Source organism: Apteryx mantelli, chromosome 2 (genome assembly GCF_036417845.1).
Source record: "Apteryx mantelli isolate bAptMan1 chromosome 2, bAptMan1.hap1, whole genome shotgun sequence".
Lineage (NCBI taxonomy): Eukaryota > Metazoa > Chordata > Aves > Apterygiformes > Apterygidae > Apteryx > Apteryx mantelli.
Genome location: NC_089979.1, coordinates 42,889,078 through 42,908,970, shown reverse-complemented (window position 1 = coordinate 42,908,970; position 19,893 = coordinate 42,889,078). Strand labels below are relative to the sequence as shown.

Sequence of the window (19,893 nt, the reverse complement as noted above, 5' to 3'; positions counted from 1 at the left end):
TTGAAGAACGTATACATTCTGTTCTGTTACAATGTATTTTTGAATTTTTAAAAAAATCAATAAATACGCATATGATGTTTCATTTGTAAATGTAAAAAAATGTTATTTGCTTATTTGAATGTTTCTTTGAACTTCTTTAGCTGCAGAGGACACGTCTTAAAAATGTGACTATTTAATTTAAATTCTTCTAAACCATTTGTATATGATCTCAGTCGTGTTCTGTTGTAAGCCCTTAATATTAAGAGTTATTGGGACCAATGTATGGAAAAATACTAAAAAAAATACATTCTACGTTTTATGGCTTATTATTCTAAAGGCATTTGTAATTGATAAGCAGCAGCTCAGTGTCACTGAAAAACAGGTGTTTTGCTTGGATACTTTCAAGGCTCAGGCTTCAAATTACCAGTGATAATTAAACCAAAATACTTTACAAGCAAGCCATTACAAAGTCTGAATAAAGTGTTTTTAGTGCTTGCTCCATATTTATGGATACAATCTACCAGTTAATTATTTTGCAGGCTTTGCCCAGAGATTGTTTAAAGGAAGATTCAGCTTTGGTTAAAATTGTTATTTTTAAGTGACTGTGGTGTTTTAGTCATTGTTTTGTAACTGGATTAGGAAAGTTATAGTTACATTTGCTGACAATTTAAGTGCAGTAAATTATTCAGAGTGTTTGTTTAAACTGAAACATTTAGAGGAACTGTTTACACATGAATAATTTGAACCTCCAGTCTTTACTGAGGCAAAACACAAGTTGCAGGTAGTTAGAGTCCAGTAGGAAATTCCCCTGGGAGTTTCCATGAAGTAGACTGTAAAATTTAAGAGGCCGTTGCTGAGAGCCCGCAGTCACTGTGCATGGATGGAGCCATAATGGGTCACAGTGATGTTAGTATTACATTTGGCTTGCTGTCTTGGCAGGACTTAGATATCTTAACTTTTTCTCTGTAGTGGCTACATAATAAAAGCTCACACAGGATATAGTTTCTATTTGATACATCTCATTGATTGCAATGATTTCACAATGTATCTGTTTGGGGTTTTTTTCACATCTGTTTAGTTGATTGATTTGAATGTTGTATGTGGGGCATTTCCAAATATTTCTCATTTTCCCAACAAGTAGTGAAGACTTACATTTCTGAGTGATTGTACATACTTGAGAAGTCCTGCTGGACACTCTAGACTCAGGATTACTTGTAGCCCATACATTTCAGCTTGTGGTTTTGAACTGTAGCGAGAGATGGGCCTAAACCAAATCTCTACACCTGTATCAGGGCTGACATTGAGGTCAAACCTTTTCCTACAGTGACTTTAAGCAAAACCAAGAGTCCTGCTTTGCTGAAGCTTGGATTTGGAAATCAGTCTTGGAGTGTTTGCATCTTATTACTGAGATATGTTTGTGAATTTCAGGTAAATTGTAATCTCAGTAAATTTCAAGTAAAGATCTATAGTTTTTGTCTAATCTCTATGTAATTGCAAATTTCTTGGAGCAGGACCCACAGGTCAAAATTTAAAAAGCACCTATATACCATTTTAAAAAGTGACATAGGCACTATGAATGCTAATGGCAAGTTTTTTGAAGTTGTAAGAGTGTCTAAAAATCCAGGTAGATGCTTCTTGGGATTTTCACAAACAGCTACATAAATTCGGTAACTGACTTCCAGTTAAATCGTAACATGGGACACCCTACATAGTGTTTTGCAATTTGGAGCTATGGTCCCTCTTGTGCCACCCCATGAACGTGTTGCTGGAGGTTAGTAACACGTTGGAGATTTCTGCCCTACGCTGTGCTGCCTGCCGCAGACGTGCCTAAGTCTCTTGAGACTTTCTCACAAACTCTGGGTTGTCCTTCTAGTGTGATTTAAAACGTTACTTTCCTTGGTGTCTACTCTGCTCTTCTGCTAAGGCTCTAGCCACTCTGACAGGGAGAGCAAAAGGCGCCAGTCTTTCTTTTTATTAGCCACTGGAAGTTCAGGCTTTGCAGAGTACTTGACAGAGCCATCAGGTCTAGTTTATGCTGGGCTGTGAGCTGTAGTGACTGAGGCTCCATTTCATGGTGCCTCTTAGACATAGCTGTAGCTGCTGAAGAGTTTAATACCACAGAATTGGCATTTGGCTCCCAAAGTAGGGGACCGCCACCTTCTTCTCCACCCCTACTGAATTCGCACAGGACTGTGAATCAGAACCTTGTTTTTATCCCAGTCTCTTTCTGTTTGTCCAGTGTTAAGCTCACTGTTAGCACCTGTTAACAGCGTTAAAGATAGTTAAACAGTTCCTGGTCTTTTTAATACGGAAAAATTTAGGCTTGAAATCCTTATTCGAGCAAATCTCTTAGATCTTACTGTCATGCTCATCTCTGAGTTCAGTGGGAATTTCTAATACCAAGGGAATGAGCAAGGGATTCAGGGTTAAGCCAGAAGAAAATAATTGGGATATAAACTGTATTCACTCCTCTTCTATATGTATGTGTGTGTGTGTGTATATATGTGTGTGTATATATATACATGTCCTTAAAACTTGATGCAGGTACCTTTAACTTCCTTCATTAGCATTTTGTTTCCAAGTATGACAACTCATCAATGATGGATGAAATAACAATTTCAATTCAAAAGTTCTTTTCAAAAGCAGGCCACAATTAAGAAAAATTGCTTACTTGGTTAAATTAAAGTTCATCGCACTTCACTGAATGGAAGCAGCTTCCCTTTCATGAGTTCTTGTTAGACGACCCAGTGAAATTTGCATATTGAGTTTGGCAGATCTCCCTGGGAGAGTTAACATTAGCTATTTCCCTCCTCCTTTCTCAACTGTGAAGCTGCTTTTTACCTCAGTAAAAGCAACACCTTATCCTTTTTTGGTACAGATTTTTCCCTTCCCATGGCAAGCAGGGTTTTTTTTTCCGTTGAAGTTTTGTCAGTCTTTGCACATAGATTAGGATATTTCTTTTCAACAATCTTTGATATAACTTCTGACTAGAAAACTAAAGCCAGATCATTTACTTGCACAAATTATTACATCTCTGAAGGCAACAGAGTGAGACACCAGTTGCAGATTTGGGCAACAGGACTGTCCTTTGAAGTTTTCTGTAAACCTGTCACATTCATAAAAACAGCCATGATAAAATAAGGAGGAGGAGGAGAAGACTACAGCAAGATGTTTGCCAGTCTTTTAAACTCCTGAAGACCAAGAATCTCTGAATTAGCTTTGAAAATTGCAAGAATTTAGCGGTATCGGTTGCAGGATTAGGGATAAAAACAAGTAGAAAGAAAGCCTGAACATTCTCCATCGACCCCAAATTCAAATAGCTGCAAAAAAAGAACTGCTAAATTTTTTTTTTTGAGTGTTCTAGTGAATGGAAATAGGGTGAAAGCACTCTGAAAATGCTCAGTGTTGCATCTCATTCTCAACAGAATCCTCCTGCTGAATAGATAGTAGGGAAAAGGAAAAGAGGTGAATAAGAATGTTACGATGAAAGTGAAAGCTCATGATATAGAGCTTTGAAGCAGCACATTTGAGTGAGGCTTCCATGGTTTCCCAGAAAACCAGTGGGCATTTGCTGTCTCTGTGTCTCTGATGGAGTGTAGAGTACCTGCCTTCCCATCCCAAGTGTACTATCTCCATTTTTGCAATAAGCCTTCTTCATTTGTTTTGTTGTTTTCATTTCCATTTCTCGGTCAAGATAGAAAGGAGCTACTTCTCTTTGCTTCTTTCACCTTTTCTCGTAACTCACTGCTGTGGGTAAAGTGATGCCCCACTATGCCATTCACCTCCACTGTTCTTCAGTAGTTATCTACTAATCCTACCTTGCATGAGTTATAGTTAGAAGTTTAATCATTTTGTGGTGATTGCATTCAACTGGTCATTTTTTAGGGATGAAATGGAGCTGAGCTGTGTTAAACTGAAAAAAAAACCAAACTGTCTCCTTTGAATCATGAATGGCTGATGTGATTTTCCTCAGAGATTCCCCAAAATCACTTTTGAGAAAAAAAAATTTTTTTACTGTGTTTTGGAGTAAGGGTTCAGTATAGTGAACCTATATATTGAAAATAATTTTAATTGTAGTATTAGCTGTCAGGGAAAGTATATTTTCAAAGTTTCCTGGAGGTAAATGAATCAAAAGCTGTTTTTTAGCAAGTCTCCAGCTAAATTTGATCATGGAAAGTATAGCAAGTCCTAAAAACTAGAACGTAAACCCGAATGGTACTGTTCTGTCCTTGGACCTTTCAGCTGCAGAAACATTTGCAGCGGTTGTCACCTTGAAACTGGAATCCCAACAAATGTTCTAGTAGTGGGGAATGCAAAAGTCTCATCTCTAGTTCAAATGGAAAAACATAAATAGTTAGAGGAAGCTTTTGAAATTATAGCATCAGTCTTCCTGGCATCTTTAATGTAAAATGGATTAACTTAATTTCAGCAAAGAATTTTTAAACAAATGTTTCTGTTAAGAAGGTCATATTTCCTAAAATGAGGGCAAATTAAGATATTAAAAAATGAAAAAGTTTGTAAAACAACTCTGTTAAGAGAATAGTTTTGAAATCAGGCTGTTAAAGCAAATTTTGCTTTATCCACAGTTCAGGTCAAAAAAAGTTATAATTCTATGTATGTAACTGTGCATCTGGTTCCTTATTGAAGTCACCGGAGACTTCTTAACAAGCAGGACTGACCAGACTGCAAATATTTGTGAGATTGTTCTAAAATAGTAGTATTTGTTTAGACCCCAGAAGGAACTGTGATCAGGTGATTTACTTTAATGTTAATATTGAACAGTGGATAGAAGGTCAGTGGGAATTAATGATGTTTATATTTAAAAATAAGTATTCATGAAACACCTTGGAGAAGCTCTAGAGTGGCTGTGTTGCCATGTGGTTACAACTATCTTCTTCTACAAAACACACTGTAATCGAGTTTTGGTTCCAGTCCCAGTACCTTGGATCTTAGTCAAGTTTATGAGCGCTGTACTGGCTCGTTGGGTAGATCGGTTTCTGTGAAATGACGTGTGGAATGATGTTGTGCTCCATCATGACCAAAAGTGTTGAAATCTGGCCTTTTACAGAAAGGTATCTTCCTGTGTGTTCGTACTATGCCATGCTTAATGGCCAATACAATAATCTCAACAGCAATATTTGTCCATTACCCACAGAGAATTTAAACACCTATAGAATTAGCTGACAGTTCTCATTGTCCCAGTTTCTTCTCTTCTGAATACTTTTTCTTTCTTTTTTTTTTTTTTTGCTAATATGAAATTTGCAATTTCACCAAACACCAAGCTGTTGCCTGATGTTCAAATTATTATAGGCTGTCCAAATTTAACTAGCATTTTTACTCCTGTTCTATACAACTGGACAGAAATCAGGAATTGAAAATTCTTTTATCCGTGTGAACTTACAGTCTTTGTGCTCTGAAGGAAACTTACTCTATTGTAGCAAGTTATTTTTCCACAAAACCTCCACATTTGTTCAAGACAACTGTTACTCTTGGCAAAACAGTAATACAGATTAACAGGGAAGGAAGCTTCCTTTAAGCAACAGCAACAGATAAGTCTGGATTTTATAAATAAGTTTAGTGGCATCTGATTTGCACAACACCAGGAGTTTATCTGCTATTAATGGAAAGTCCTCACTTGTCTCTCAGAAACTTGCAGGTGTCTTGCTACACTGAAAATCACCTTGAAATCATATGGGTATGTAACATAGGTAATGGCTTCAAGGCCAAAGCCTGAATTATACATGACTAGCCAAAAAAAACCCAAACCATGTTGGGAGTGTGGAATAGAGAGATAAAACAGAACAAGCTGATGACAAGGATTGATCTTGAGAAAGCTTCATGTAAAAATCAAAGCACCTGGACTTTATCACATTGTGTCTTACAGGTTTTTTTAATCAACTGAATTTTGGAAAGAAGGTAGAATATGCTATGAATATGAATATGAATATGCTAGAATATGAATATGAATATGCTAGAAACCTAGCATATTCACAGAACGTAGTGTAATACTTTCTACAGGAAAAATGTTTCTAAATTAATTTAAGAGCATGCAGAACTACAGAAACAAATGCAAATCTAGTTGCAAGGGGCAGTAAATTTTCTGATACAAGGCTGTGGTCTGCAAGTGCCTGGCTTCTGGCCAGATACCTGTCTAAACTAACTTTTTTCTCTTGTGGCGATTGTTCCCTCTCTGCCTCTTAGCAGGAGGAAAGCCCTGTAGCCAAGGGCCGTTGAAAATTCCAGGTGCATCTTTTTGTTTCAGTTTCTAGAAAGAAAGAAGGTAAATGGAGAAAAACAAAATAATGGCATTGCGTGTGACCACTGGTGTGGTGGGTATTTGACCTGGGCAACATTTTAGCTTTTGTCCTCAGCATCTTGCAAATAACAACCGAAATCCTCCCACATATCCCTGCACATGACTTGGTCCATGAAAAAATGTAAAATTGTGTTTTCGTAACCAATTTTAGGATTTAGGGGTTTTATACATATATAGAAGGTTAAAAAGCTATCAGGATCTCTCAAAATATTGTAGCCAGCACTAAACACACCAGGCCTGCCCCCTGCCAAAATCTTTTTAAATAAATCATAACATGACTTGATAACTTAGCTACAGACCTCGACTTGGAAGAAAGCCAAAAATTTGAATGACTGGAAGTTTCAGTTAGCAAAAATGTGAAAGTGTGATGCTGAATTCATTGTAGACTGTGGCTTAGCTTTAATTGAAATAAGGGAATTCAGCTCTGAAGCATAAAGCCTTAGAAAGAGACACAACAAGAAAAGTTTGAGAAGAAGAAAGCAGACAGCAGAGTCACAGTTTACTCCCCTCACTGTGCTGGAAGACTAGGCTTTCCGAGAATGAGGGGTGTTTTAGCTGTCATCTCTTTCAGTCTCATTCAGAACTGGGGCACAAAGAAGCAGTATTATTTTCAGAAGTGGAATGATTTTTTATTGTTTATACAGTTTATTTCACTTGTTTATAAAGAATCATAATTCTTTATGTGTGATGTCATATGTCGAAGTTAATGCACAAAAGCAGTGTCTGTGCAATTGTTAGATTTTTCAGTAAATTCAGGCGGCTGGTTTTGTGTTTGCAGTTTCATAGTGATGTTCTTCCATGCTCATTAATGTAATATTTTCCGCTTTGGGCTTTTGCTTGCAGATTGTAAACAGAGAATAGTTAACACATCCTTAATTCTTCACTTAAGTGAGTCTTCATAATGAAAAAGAATGTACAAGAAAACATATTCCATTGATATTGTTGCTAAAATATTATTTTAAACCTGAATGGTTTTCTCTCTCCACACTGACCAAATTCCTCTGTCAAATGAGGCAGTTGTTCGAAGTGATAACTGAGGCACTTGCTCCTCTACAAATATTCTAAAATAAGCTCTTTCTCTGCATACTTTCTTAGCTGAACACAAACTCTCTCACCTCCTTCATTTTTTTAGGCTGTATGATGAAAGCAGGAGATCACAGGGATTTCTCTGTATGCAGATGTCTTTTTCATATTTACTTTGACTGTAAAATAGAAATTTAATTTTGACTCCTCTCCCTGAAAATACACTAGTCATCTGAATAATTACATTTAATTACAACAGATAAGGTGTTTCTGCTAAAACCATGTCAGGTGTAACTTACATTACTTTATAGTGCTTTAGTGTTTTCACTTGTGAATAATTCATTTGTTTTTTTTTTTATCAGGTGTCTCTTATTCATGGGCTTCAGTGTTTTTTGGGAGATTATATTCAGTAACTCTCTGCAGTAACATTACTCTGTCTCTAGGTACGTTCGTGTTTTGGTTACAGGCTACAGGAAGTGAACAGAGTAGCAAGGTGCTTTGCAATGTAATTGGGTTATTTTAATAGAAAGCCACGTCCCATCTCATGCTTTCAGGTTCCCTGATCAGACAAGCAGTTCTCTTTGTACTTTTGAGTGGTACCTGTTGAAACTACAATTGCATACTTTGCATGTGCACCACAGGAACACCGTTCTTACAAATACTTGTATTTATAAGGGTTAAAGGCCTGGGTTAAAGTTTAGCAGATGGAAGATAAACAGTGAATGCCTTCCTGCCCCGATGCTGCTGCATGCTACTGCAGCAGCAGTGGCGTTAGCTAATCTTCTCTCGGTTAGAGCCAAACATCACAGTGGTGGACTAGCTCCAGTGGTAGGACAGAGCTGGGTCTCCCTTACTTCACTGAACATAATACATGCCCAAACTTTCCAGATCACCTGCATCACTGAAAACAAGAGATCTGGATTCAGAGGATATATAAATAGCATAAAATAAATGACATCCAAGTATCTTTGGCTCAGATAAGCTTATTTTGCATTTAACAGATATTTGATATGTTCCCTTTAGGAACTGTATCAAATAAGCCTTTTCAGTCTTACTCATGCTTTATGTGTTTTTATAGATGGCAACTGTCTGCCTTACTGTAGTCAAGAATATAAATAACTAGTGCGCAGACCTATGACAGTGTCTTTAGTCTGCTTATTGTCATCTATTTATGGCACAGTAATGGTTTATTTCTTAGTCAAAAACCTTGGATTGTGTATTTTAGTGGAGATTTAAGGCTATGATACCACTGGCATTCAAACTCTGTGAGAGAAGAGCATGTTAGAATAGCTCAAGATTTACTGCCGAACTGTCAGTCTTTTCGCTACCGAGTGTCTTTAGCAGTAGCTACAATGGAGGCTTTGCCCACTGCTGGGAAGCAGACACAGCGATTAATGAACCTGAGGCGTACTAATCAAACATATGTTTTCTTGACACAATGATTGTGTTATATATCACATATGAATGTACAGGCCTTTATCCTTCCTTAATGATCTAGCAAGGGGTCTTTTTTAAATGTGGGTGTTTTTCATGGACTCCTTAGATTTGTTCCACAGGGGGTGACCATTAAAAACATCTGACGGGCATGCAGTTAGCCAGCTCCCTGCTGAGATTAGTAAAATACTATATTTAGTAATCGCACTACATCAAGGAACTCCAGCATTGCAGGAAACAGTTTGATTCAACACTTTTTTCTGATTTTTATTTTTATGTCTTATTTTTTCATCTGGGACAATTTTTTTTCATCTCGGTCTTGTTTTTTGTATCTTCAACTTTTCATAAAAGACTTTCTTCATGCTATAGGATTTCCCCTAATTTTGTTTTCTTTGTTTTTACTGTAGTCCTACTCTGTCCTACTCTCACAAATAAAATCTGTGGAATTGTAAAACAGATGCTAAGAATTTCTAATATGCTACTCCATGTTTGAAAAGACTAATCTATTATTTATTGGAAAATCTCTATAGATAATACCAGGATCTACACTGTGAAATAATACACTGTGAAAAGTCCTAAAATTCACTTTGAGAAAATGATTTGAAATTACCAAATATATTTAAATTATTTTAGCACCAGACGTATTTCTTCACTGGTATATAGGCATAAAACAGAGTCTGAGCACAAACAGGATTTTTAAATTTTCTTTAGTAGAAGATCACAGGACTCCCAGTAGATAAGTAACAGAAATAGTAAAATAAAAGACAAATATGGAAAAGAGAATTATTTCATCAGGAAGTTAAAGGAACAAAATGCTTCATGAGACCATTGTGCAAGTCAAAGCTACTTATTTTAACATTTGATTTTTGAGACCCATTCTAGTTTGTTGGCAGCTGTAAATCCAGAGCAACCTATGTAGAATCTTTGAAATTTTCCTGTAAATTCAGGACAAACTTTGGTGCTTTCACTTTAAGGGGCAGATTTAAAGGAATACCATCCTTTGTTCTAACAGAATAGTCCTGGCTTGTCAATCCAGAAGATTTGTGCTTTGCTGAACATAATGGCATTTTATTACCTAGTTTATTTCTGTCTAGCATTCTAAGACTCCTGCTGATGCTTTGACTCAGAGTAGTTTTTGGTTTGGAAACATGAATTCCATTGTCACAGATGACTTCTTTCTTTTAGTAATTCATATTATTTTTTTAAGTTAGTAAATGTTCAAGCAAGAAAGTGTTTGGCCAGACAGAATTTGTGTTTCAAACTGTGAACATCTAAGCAGCAGTGTGTGAAAATACTAGCCTTTATTTTTGCTCACTTCAGTTTCTCGGTAATATATAGTTAGCTTGGTTCAAACAGTAGTTTAGTATCTTACAGTTAAGCTTAGTAATTATATATTAGTATAGCAGGTCTCTCCCCTTCCTGAGTTGTGAGTCAGTAAAACATAGCTCCCCCTTTGCATGCCTTGATGCAAAAGGATGGATGTTTAAAATCAGAAGTGCCTGCTAAAGACCAGGAGACTACTCCTGTGCTTGAAGTTAGGGACATTGTATTTGCAGAATAATATATACAGATTGACTATGGCCCTTATCTGAAATTGCATAGTGACCCAGTGTTTTAAGCTAGCTTCTTGCAAGAGAAATCTGCAATATTTTTACAGTTTCTATCAGCATGCTTAAGCATAGTGAAGGATTTTATAGTAAAGCTAGATTCAAGAAACATGTATTTACATAACTACAAAAGAAATGGGAATTTTTCTGCTTTTAGAACAGCATTATGGTAGAAATAGCCTTAAGTCTAATTTCTTATGCAGTTTTATACAGTGCAATTTAGTTTTTCCTTTATGAAAAAACATACAAGGTTGAGAATTTTGGCTATGCCATTCCACATGCAGTTGTAACGTTGCAAACATTCATTTTATGTCTTTCTTTATGTGACGCTATAAATGTACTTCAAAATATTTGCATCTCTTCAGTAATGTAAAATATTACAAACAAGGGCCAAATTTTGACATACTTGTAAAATGGATTCAGACCATCACATACATTTCAATATACATATGCCAGTTAGTAGTATCCCTGCATGCATAGTCATACCATACAACTTGTTTTATTCCTGCCTGAAATAATCTCTTAAAAGGGTGTATAGTTGCAGCTCCTGAGAATATCAAACATAAAAGTGTACACATATGAGTAAATCCATGGCATGCACTTGTGGAAAAAAAGTCATCTAGAATTTACTTCATTATTTTGATGCCTGGGATGCACTTTGCATTTTATAGACAGAGGTTTTGTGCCCTGTCTACGCAGAACAATGAAGTGCTGTGTTTGGGATTCCTGAGCTAGTTATAAATGATTTATCTCTGATACTAGAAGTGTGTAGTTACCCAGGAGAAAAGCTAGCGGTGCTGTATGCTTTTTCCCAATAAATGAGCAGACTCATTTAGAATTATTGCCAGGATCTTGTTGTGGCACTGCTTGGTGCTGTGTAGGCATACCTTTGAAGAGAATTACATGTAAATCACTCATAATAGTCTGAGGCTGGATCCTTGAATTTTGCTCAGAAACTTGCACCACCTTTCCCACAGGCATCAGTACATTAACCTGGGCATTATTTTCTAACTAAATCCTAATGCTGTTCTTTAAAGTCTCTTATATGTTATCCAAATAAAACATTCTGAATTTTAATGAGAGAAATTTCATTGCAGTTTAATCCTTAAAGTGCACTGAGCTAATTTATGAATGTGCCTTAATTGCAAAAAAATTAAAGCCTGAAAATTAGGCACTGCACTTGGATAGTAATTGCTTTCATAACCCTTTTATTTTTACCTACCTAATATATGGAAAGGGAAAATGCCCAATTGTGGTTAGGCTCCAGGCCTTAATCATGGGTTATAGTCCCAACGCTGCCATTCACTGCTGCCAATTCTGAGTGAATTTGGGTGAGTCATTTAACTTCAGTCCACAAGCTGCCCTTACCTGCCTACAGAGCTATTGTGAAGATGAGCAGTAGTTAAGCACTCTCCACGCTTAAACTAGAGGCACTTAGTGACTTACAAAAGCAAAGTATTATTATAGTTATTAATAATGGCCATGTAATCACTCTTGGAGCACTTGGCCAGCCTTCAGTTGCCACTCTTTGATCACAGATACTGAAGAAAACATTTGCTCTGCCTTCATGTTTCTTGCCTTAGATGCTAATGATATCCTTAAACCAGTTTTATAGATATTCAGGTTCCTTCCATACTTAGTCATACTAGTATGGGCATATAAACTGAAACATTTACAACATACTTCTGGCTGAAAACCTGGAAGCATCTGCTGCTATTCAGACTATTCAATAGCTATTAGACTACTACTATTTTTTTCCAAAGTGCCTATTTTGGGCATTCTGCTTGGTTGACAGAAAACAACCTTTAGATCATAGATCAATTATGAAGAAGAAGGAGAATTAAAATAGAGAGAGCTTGAAAATGTAGCAGCTGGACTGGTTAATAACAACACAGATTTACTGGGATATCATGCATACACATGCCAAAATGTATAGAGGAAATCAGAATGTTTCTGTTGACTGTATAGAGTTCTGTAGCCTAGAGAGATTTGATGAAAGGACAAACTGATTTTGGCCCACATTCTAAGTCCAGTAGTTTGTTTTTATATCACTGTTTTATATCATTGACATAGAAAATGTTTATTTTGGTTAAACTGAAGAGCTTCAACGTGGTAAGAGATAACTAGAGAACTATTGTCTTAAGAAACTACTAAGCAATGGTCTGTATCCAGTAAGATGAGGCCAAAAGTGCATCAAAAAATTCCTTCAGTAGGGTTAAACCTAGAAAGAAATTAGACTTCCAGATTTATTGTATTCTCATCTTGGAACTACAAATGAGTCACAGATCAAATCTTCTGCTGTTGCAGATTATCATTTCATGTAATACTTATTGTAATCTTTCTTCTGGATATCTCTTGTTCTTTCAACTTGTTAAACTTGCTGTAGTCTAGTGGACATTAGTGAACTGCACCTGCATTCATATCATTCTCATTAACAGTAAGCCTACAACATGCTATGCAGTTCTGAATGCTCCATTGCTCCATTTCTCCATGCATACTGTAAGACATGTCCTTTCCTAGGAAAGTTGCTTTTGGCCCTTGCGCTATGTCATACTCGCAGTGCAGAATCATCTGCGCATGCTTCTCTGCCCCATTTCCCCAATTTGCACTCCCACAGCAGATACTCAGCGGAATATCTAGCTTGCAACCAGATACCACAGTTGTGGAGGCTTACTAAGTTCTTTTCATAACAGTAGTCCCTGACATTTAAAGAACTTGAGTTTATATTTGCAAGCCAAATTTCATACCTTCATGCCTCTTTCAATTAATCAAAGTTAAACCATTGTATATGTGAAGGGTCCTCTTGTGGTTTCTAAGTAAGTAGTATGGCTTTTCTGGCAGAGAGCCACAAACAATTTAGTAGGCACATATTGTGAGGGTTGAGAGAGGAGGAAAGGATGGACCAGAAAGCTTTAAGAAGGGCTGAGTTAAATCAATATTTCTATACACAGTAAAAGGAGAAGTCTGCATTCTATATCTTACTTTTGACCACAGCTAAACTGTTTTTATGTGTTGTCTGTCATTAAAGTTAATTCTGTAATGTACCAAGGACTTCTTTTTCCTCTCACTCAGCGAGCTTTGCATTGGTTTTGCGTCAGGTGAATTATTCCCAATTTACACCTGTGGCAGAGAAGAGTTAGGCAAAATGGGTGTAGTACACATGGTGTACAATTAAGTATCATAGACATCTCTAAATCAGTTCTACAGAAATAAGTCTAATACAGTTCCTAGTTCTCTTCAGAAATAATAGTATTTAATTTTGTAGCTTAAAGGTAAAGATGAGACTTTATCGTATAACCTTTCCCTGAGATCTATACATTTGTAAATAGATACTAACATAAAAGGTTAGTTAGGATCAGCTCCAGCAGAACTGATCTCGCTTTCCGTTTCTGACAGGGGTCACATAGCCAATGTAAATTACCACCATAAACTAAATTCCACCTCTGCTGTAGAGCAAAGTGCTTGATCTGCCTGTCTAGAAACCAGGAGCTACGTAGCAGATTGTAATATTTCAACAATTCAGCATGAGTGGCAACCTGTTCTTAATAAAGAAATACTGACAACATTTAAATTACTTTTGTCTCAACAAACTAAAATCCGTCCTTTCTTTAGGGGATTTAAGAACTATATGAAGATGACCTCAAGGCAAGGAAAATAATTTAAGTAGAAGCAGTATCTTCCTCTGTATTTCATTCAAGAATCAAGTTTAACATGAACATCTGGACATTAGTAGCGAATGAGTTACTCTTAGAGAAGGATAGCCTAGACCTAGACATCTCAAGAAGAATGTGAATTCTTCTCCATGTTATCTGTCATTTTAATTCAATTACAAAGGCAAGTTCAAATATACGACATTACATAGCAATATCAAAAAAGTTAGTTGATTTCAATAAAAATGGCATTACAATTGAAAAATTAAAACTATTATTGCCAAGTTTTTGGAGATATGATGATTTATGTGGATGTTCTGTAACTAAGCTACAAAATGCTGTTAAAGATAACATCTAGGTTGGAAACTATAACTTGAAACTGATTCTTATGGTTATATAAATATAATGCCTCGAATTCAGCCCCAAAGGTCTCAGGAACTGAAGAGCATAGCACTTAAAAACTGTTCAACAAACATATCACAGAAGACTTGCCCCCAGTTCAGTACATGACTACCTAGAGTATTTTACACACTCCTTGTTTTATATTAAAGATGAATTCAATGTAAATGTGCAGAATTCTTCTTACAAACTTGTTGAAAAGGGACAGAGTATTTTAGCATGACTCCCTTGTGCAAACCTGGTGTTTAGCAGATTACGTATGTTATTCTGTTATAGGTACACTACAGTGATAGACAAAATGGCAAAGAGTGTATGACCTGTTTGACACTGTCTCCTGTGCAGATGACTTTCCAAGGTATCGGAAGCTCCATTGAAGCCAGCCATGACCAGGTATAATACCTTCACCCCGCACTCCTGTAATTTTATTAATATCTAGTAAGGCCAGAATGTCAGCATTAGCGTGTTTCAAATTTAGACACATCTGTGCTTTTCATATGGCATGTGCTTATCCCTGGGATTTGCCTATCTTACCATAATGGGATTAGATCTAAGGAGTGACCTGAAAATAGGACAAAACTCTATATGTGGCCTTTTTCAGATTTTTAAGATATATTAAGAAAGCCCAAAGAGTTTGTTTTGGTTTTAGAGTCAGGTTTCTGTGTAGGTTTTGTTTAATTTTATGCATGTATCAGGTTTTGTCTATCCAATTTTTACTGGAAGATTATGAGTAGCTGTAAAACAAGTGAGATGAAGTCATCATCTGTCACAAGAAACTGGCATTTGAGAGGGGAAAAGGATTGTTAATCAGACTCTGCAAAACTCTCATTTTGTTTGGCTGTTCTTAAAATGTTTGATTCAAGCTTCTGGCAGACAGCCAGCAGAAAAAACTCTCTTCATTAATCACTGATCACCTAGCTGCTTCAGGTGGGAATTGAGGGGGACTTCCATGCTGGTCTTCTTGTCCTCCAACACTCTTATGTATAAAATCAAGACAAGACAAGTCTTTGATACTCCAAAAGATTTCAAAGCAAAAAAGGAAACAAATAGAAGAAAACTTTAAACCAAACCTTGCATCTTTCAGATCTTTAGTAGGTTGGAAAAAGCACCATTTCTATTTGCCTTTGCAGGCCATCTTTAAATTGACTGTGCTAACATCTAGCATACATTTTTTCAGACTGTATGTAAGATTCTCTAGGGAAAAAGGAAGAGTCTTCTTAAGAATTATCAGAATTAGTTACTTTTGGGGAAAAGTTCAGATGCTCTTAGCTGTATTTTAGGTTGGTGTTTTTTTATTAGAAGTTTGTAAGAAGTTAGTTGTTAACATAAACTAAGCTCATTAGTTATTTACATGGTAACTTGAGGATACTTCCTGTCTGTAAGTGTTTGGTACTTTACAGTAATGGAGAGCTGTGGTAAGTCAGACTGATTCGACAGCCATATTCCATTCAATTCCCATTTCATCCAGCAGCTGGTTTATACTGTTCTAAACTCTGTCAGTTTTTCTTTCAGTAAAGATTGTCTTTTAAAATATAGTTGTATCTCAAATACAATATTTAGACATTTCAGTGAATTTAAGGTGGTCTCTGTCAATTTGGTAACAACTACGTTCTGGGCTACCAGCCAGCTTGGCTTTTGTCTAAGCATTTATTTAGGCTAGGGTATGATATGTAAACAAAAAAAGACTGTGTAAGCAAAAAGCAAGTTTAATCCGTCTGAATAATTATATATTTAAAATTACTAAATGAAAAAGCATTACTGAGCCTGCAAAGCCAAGCACCTTGGAGCTAGGAAATTCCAGATTATGTGCAGCCCTAGTTCCCTAGTGCACCCATTCAGTGCTCCAAATGGGAAATTCTGTGAGGAAAAAAATACATAAAATCACATAGTTAAAGTTTATAGCATAGCATGTACACAAATAAGTAGAATTAAGTTTGCTTGGGCCATTATGAAGCTAGAATTTCCTAATCTTGCTTCAATTTGCATTATAAAGAATGTTCCTCATTTTTCTTAGTTATATAATTTTCCACAAGTTTTTAAAAAGGAAAAAAAGTTTATCATTCCATGATTGGGTGGTTGTTGCAACACTGAAGCCTCATCACTTGTGCCAAGATTTTCTCTGAGCTGTGAGCAGAAGAAAATGATCATCTAAAAGCCGGGTGGCAACTGGTGGGTCACAAATAGATCCAAATGCTGGTCAGGAGTCACAGAATTGTCCCTTCCTAAATATCAAAGGAATTCCACTTTCTGGAGAGGACAGATACTATTCACTGCTTGTGTTTGTTGGGGAGGATGGCAGCACTGGAATGAAGCATTTGCCATTATCTAAGCAGACAGAGAAAACTGTATCAAACAAAACAAAACAAAATAAAGCAAACAAAAGGTACATCAAGTGTTTGTCAGGCACTGGAATTAATTAGTAACAAAATTAGGGCTGTTAATGGGCTGACTAAAAAGATCCTTCTCCTTCTCATTCCTTTGTGATTTGGTATGATTTTTCTTGTTTTTCTACCATTTCCCTCACAGCAGGTTTATTTGATACCTTATTCTTAAAAAATAGGAAAAAGGACTGCTGCGCATTTCTTAAGCTGAATTATCCTCATTTTTAAGTTTCAAATGAAATAAGTGCAAGCTGCCATATACTATAAAACTTAAAGTCTGGAAAGTCTTTAACTAATGTCATCTGTTACTTGTATCTCTCTTTTATATTGTATAATATTTAGGATGAGCTAGTTGCCTAAAAACCTGTGATTTCAATGGTGACATGTTGATCTGAATCAGCTAAGAGGCCTGACATAGTGTGGCTTTAGGATGTCTTCTCTGCTTGTGAAGATAATTTTTCTCATTTTCATTCTAAAATACAGATTCTGTAAATTCTGACATTGTTTCATGGAAAGCTGTCTGAATGAGAATCTGGAATAGTTTCTCTCTAGGAAGGTGGTGGAATCTTTTGTATGAGTGCATCTAATAAACCAGCTGTATACTAGAATTGTCAGGATATTGTGGCAGAAGGACCATAGTTGACCAAATACCCTTTTTTTCCCATCTCGTATTCTGCTTTTTATATTTGCTTTGTAGAAACCATTTTGTTACTGTGATAAATTCGAATAGTGTATATAGTTTTTTGTATATATATATATGGATAGACAGATAGATATAGATATTTAGGTGTATATATATGGTATTAATAGTTATTAATGGTTAAATGGTTCTCCAAAAAAAAATAAAAAAAAGGTTCTCAAGGGCATTTCTAGCACCATAGTCGACTTGTTAGATTGGTCTTGTTTTTTGTAATATTGGAATATCTTTCATTATACATCCAGTGGGACATTTGTTACCCAGCAGATACCAGTATGGTTACAATCCAACATAAGTATATTTTCTTGCTTATTCAAATCTACTAAGACTTGACACGGCAGTTTTTCAAAATCACTTGCTCTTTTCCTATGTGATGTAGAGAATTCATCTCTTCATTCTTTAGGTTGCTTTAGCTTGTGATTTTAATGGATTTTTTTTCCCAAATATTTCATACATTTGAGCTATTTCAGAGTAAAATTCATATTTCATATTGGCACTAATTAGTGTGCATTTCAAATACCTGATTGCTAAGCCGTATCCCATTTGGTCATGAAGCAGTGCTGTGGAAGCTGTTGTTGGTCTGTATTTTATTCCTAAAAGTAACTTTTATTCTCTTTTGACAAACAGTAAAAAGGGGAAACATTTCTGTAATATCACTGCTGTCTAGCCTGCCACATGTTCTGTTGGGTTTTGTATTCAGATATGCCAACTTCTTTACTAGAAATGTAATGATTTTTAGAATTTTTTTTTCCTGAAATACCTTCTTCTCTATTTTCTGTTTCCCAGTATCTAATAGCATCCTTATCGACTTTCTTTTTTTTTCCTAAGTTTTCCACTATTTTTCAGTTTTTTCTATACAAATTAGCTGCAAGCTGCTTTCAGTTAAAATGGTCACCACTTCCTACTCTCCCACACTTCTACATCTTGAGAAAGCCAGTGTTGAACACACCTTCCGCATTCACATGTATATTTTGGGAACCTGCAATGTTGCCATCTTTTGTGATTTTATAATAAAGGGCATTTTTCTGAATGCTTTGGCTCTGAGTCTACATGACTGCAGAACTCTGCTTCAGGGATATAAATACTCCTGTAGTTCTCATAGCTGTTATGAAAAACCTGAAAGAATGTCTTGGGTGCACTCTTACAACTTGCAGGACAGAAGGCAAATTAAAAGTATAAAAAGTCATTTTTAAATAAAATTATTTTAAGTCAGTCCTGGCAGTGTGAAGGGAAGAACAGATAAAGCCCGTCTTCAGATTTTGAATTCTTGGTGTAGAATACTCTGCCTGTACAATTTTAAGCCAAAAATAACTTGATATTCATTGAGGGGTGACCAGTTCTCTACTCAGACAACTCAAAAACCAGTGATTTTCTTAAAATCTCATTACTTTAATACTTTCTGATAATTTTGAATATTTAATGTTTGCATTTTTAATATATGAATTTGAACATATGCTTGTTTTTTGGAGCTGACATTACTTTCAGTTTATTTATTACTGACTTCTACTGTTTACTTCACCCAGTAGTTCTGATAAGGTGCTTCTGAAGTGAAAATGAATCTTTTATGCTCAGCTTGTATCTTGAGTCCATGCTCACTTAATTCCATTATGTTTGTGTTGTATGTTAGAGTGTGTTTGTTCAAATTCACCTACCTGTCACAATGCGTAAAATAGAATATTTTTATTTTCTAGGACAGATAACAAATTTTAATGGTTCCCTGTGTAATGTTATATATAATCTACCATTATTATCAGTTCTATTTTCAAGTGTAAAAATAGCTGGAAAGAGAATAAGCAGGGGTGGAAATTGTAGAAATGGAAGTGTTACTTATGAGATAGACTTGATAAGAAAGTGCAGCAGAGAGGGGGCTGTACTGAAAGCAAGATGCCATCATCAACAGTTTCAGAAATTGCTGATGGAAAGTCTGACAGACAGCAATAACAAACAAACCGAAATGAGCTATGTAAGGGACCATCACTGTCTGCCTGCGAACTGGTGTTACTGGGCAGGGTTAAGGGCTTATGGTGACACCCTGGGGTGAGCAACTCTTCATGTCACTTGAATACAGCAAAGAGAGAAGTAGTCCTCGAGGGGTGAGAGACCCAGGAGGTGAACGAATAGGCTCGAGGGACGAATGCTTGGAGCATCAAAACTCAAGACAAGGTCTAAGATGAACCTTACCTTGGGTTAACAGAAAACACATGGAGGAAAGGTGGACTTTATAGGGAATGAGGACTATTTGTAGAGCATGCTGGGAAAGGTGTCTTCTCCTAGGGAATTTATGTCAGCCAGACTCACTGACTGACTGATTTGCAGTGGGGTTGGGAGTCAGGACTCTTGGTTTCCATCCTCAGTGCTACTTCTCCCCTCTCCTCTGATGGTATTACTGATTTCACAGTTTTGGCTGTCT

The 19,893-nt window shown here is 36.2% G+C and overlaps 1 protein-coding gene across 3 annotated transcripts in view; it reads left to right on the top strand.

Moving 5' to 3' along the window:
- STAU2 (staufen double-stranded RNA binding protein 2) overlaps nucleotides 1–19,893 on the top strand; it is a 182,797-nt gene that overhangs the window by 99,202 nt on the left and 63,702 nt on the right. For 2 of the 3 annotated variants that reach the window (XM_067290558.1, XM_013942834.2), the window contains exon 13: nucleotides 14,685–14,798. The exons of the other annotated variant lie outside the window; for it this stretch is intronic. In XM_067290558.1, coding sequence (XP_067146659.1) covers nucleotides 14,685–14,798 — 114 coding nt within the window. The remainder of the gene's footprint in view (nucleotides 1–14,684; nucleotides 14,799–19,893) is intronic. 3 annotated transcript variants of the gene reach the window in all.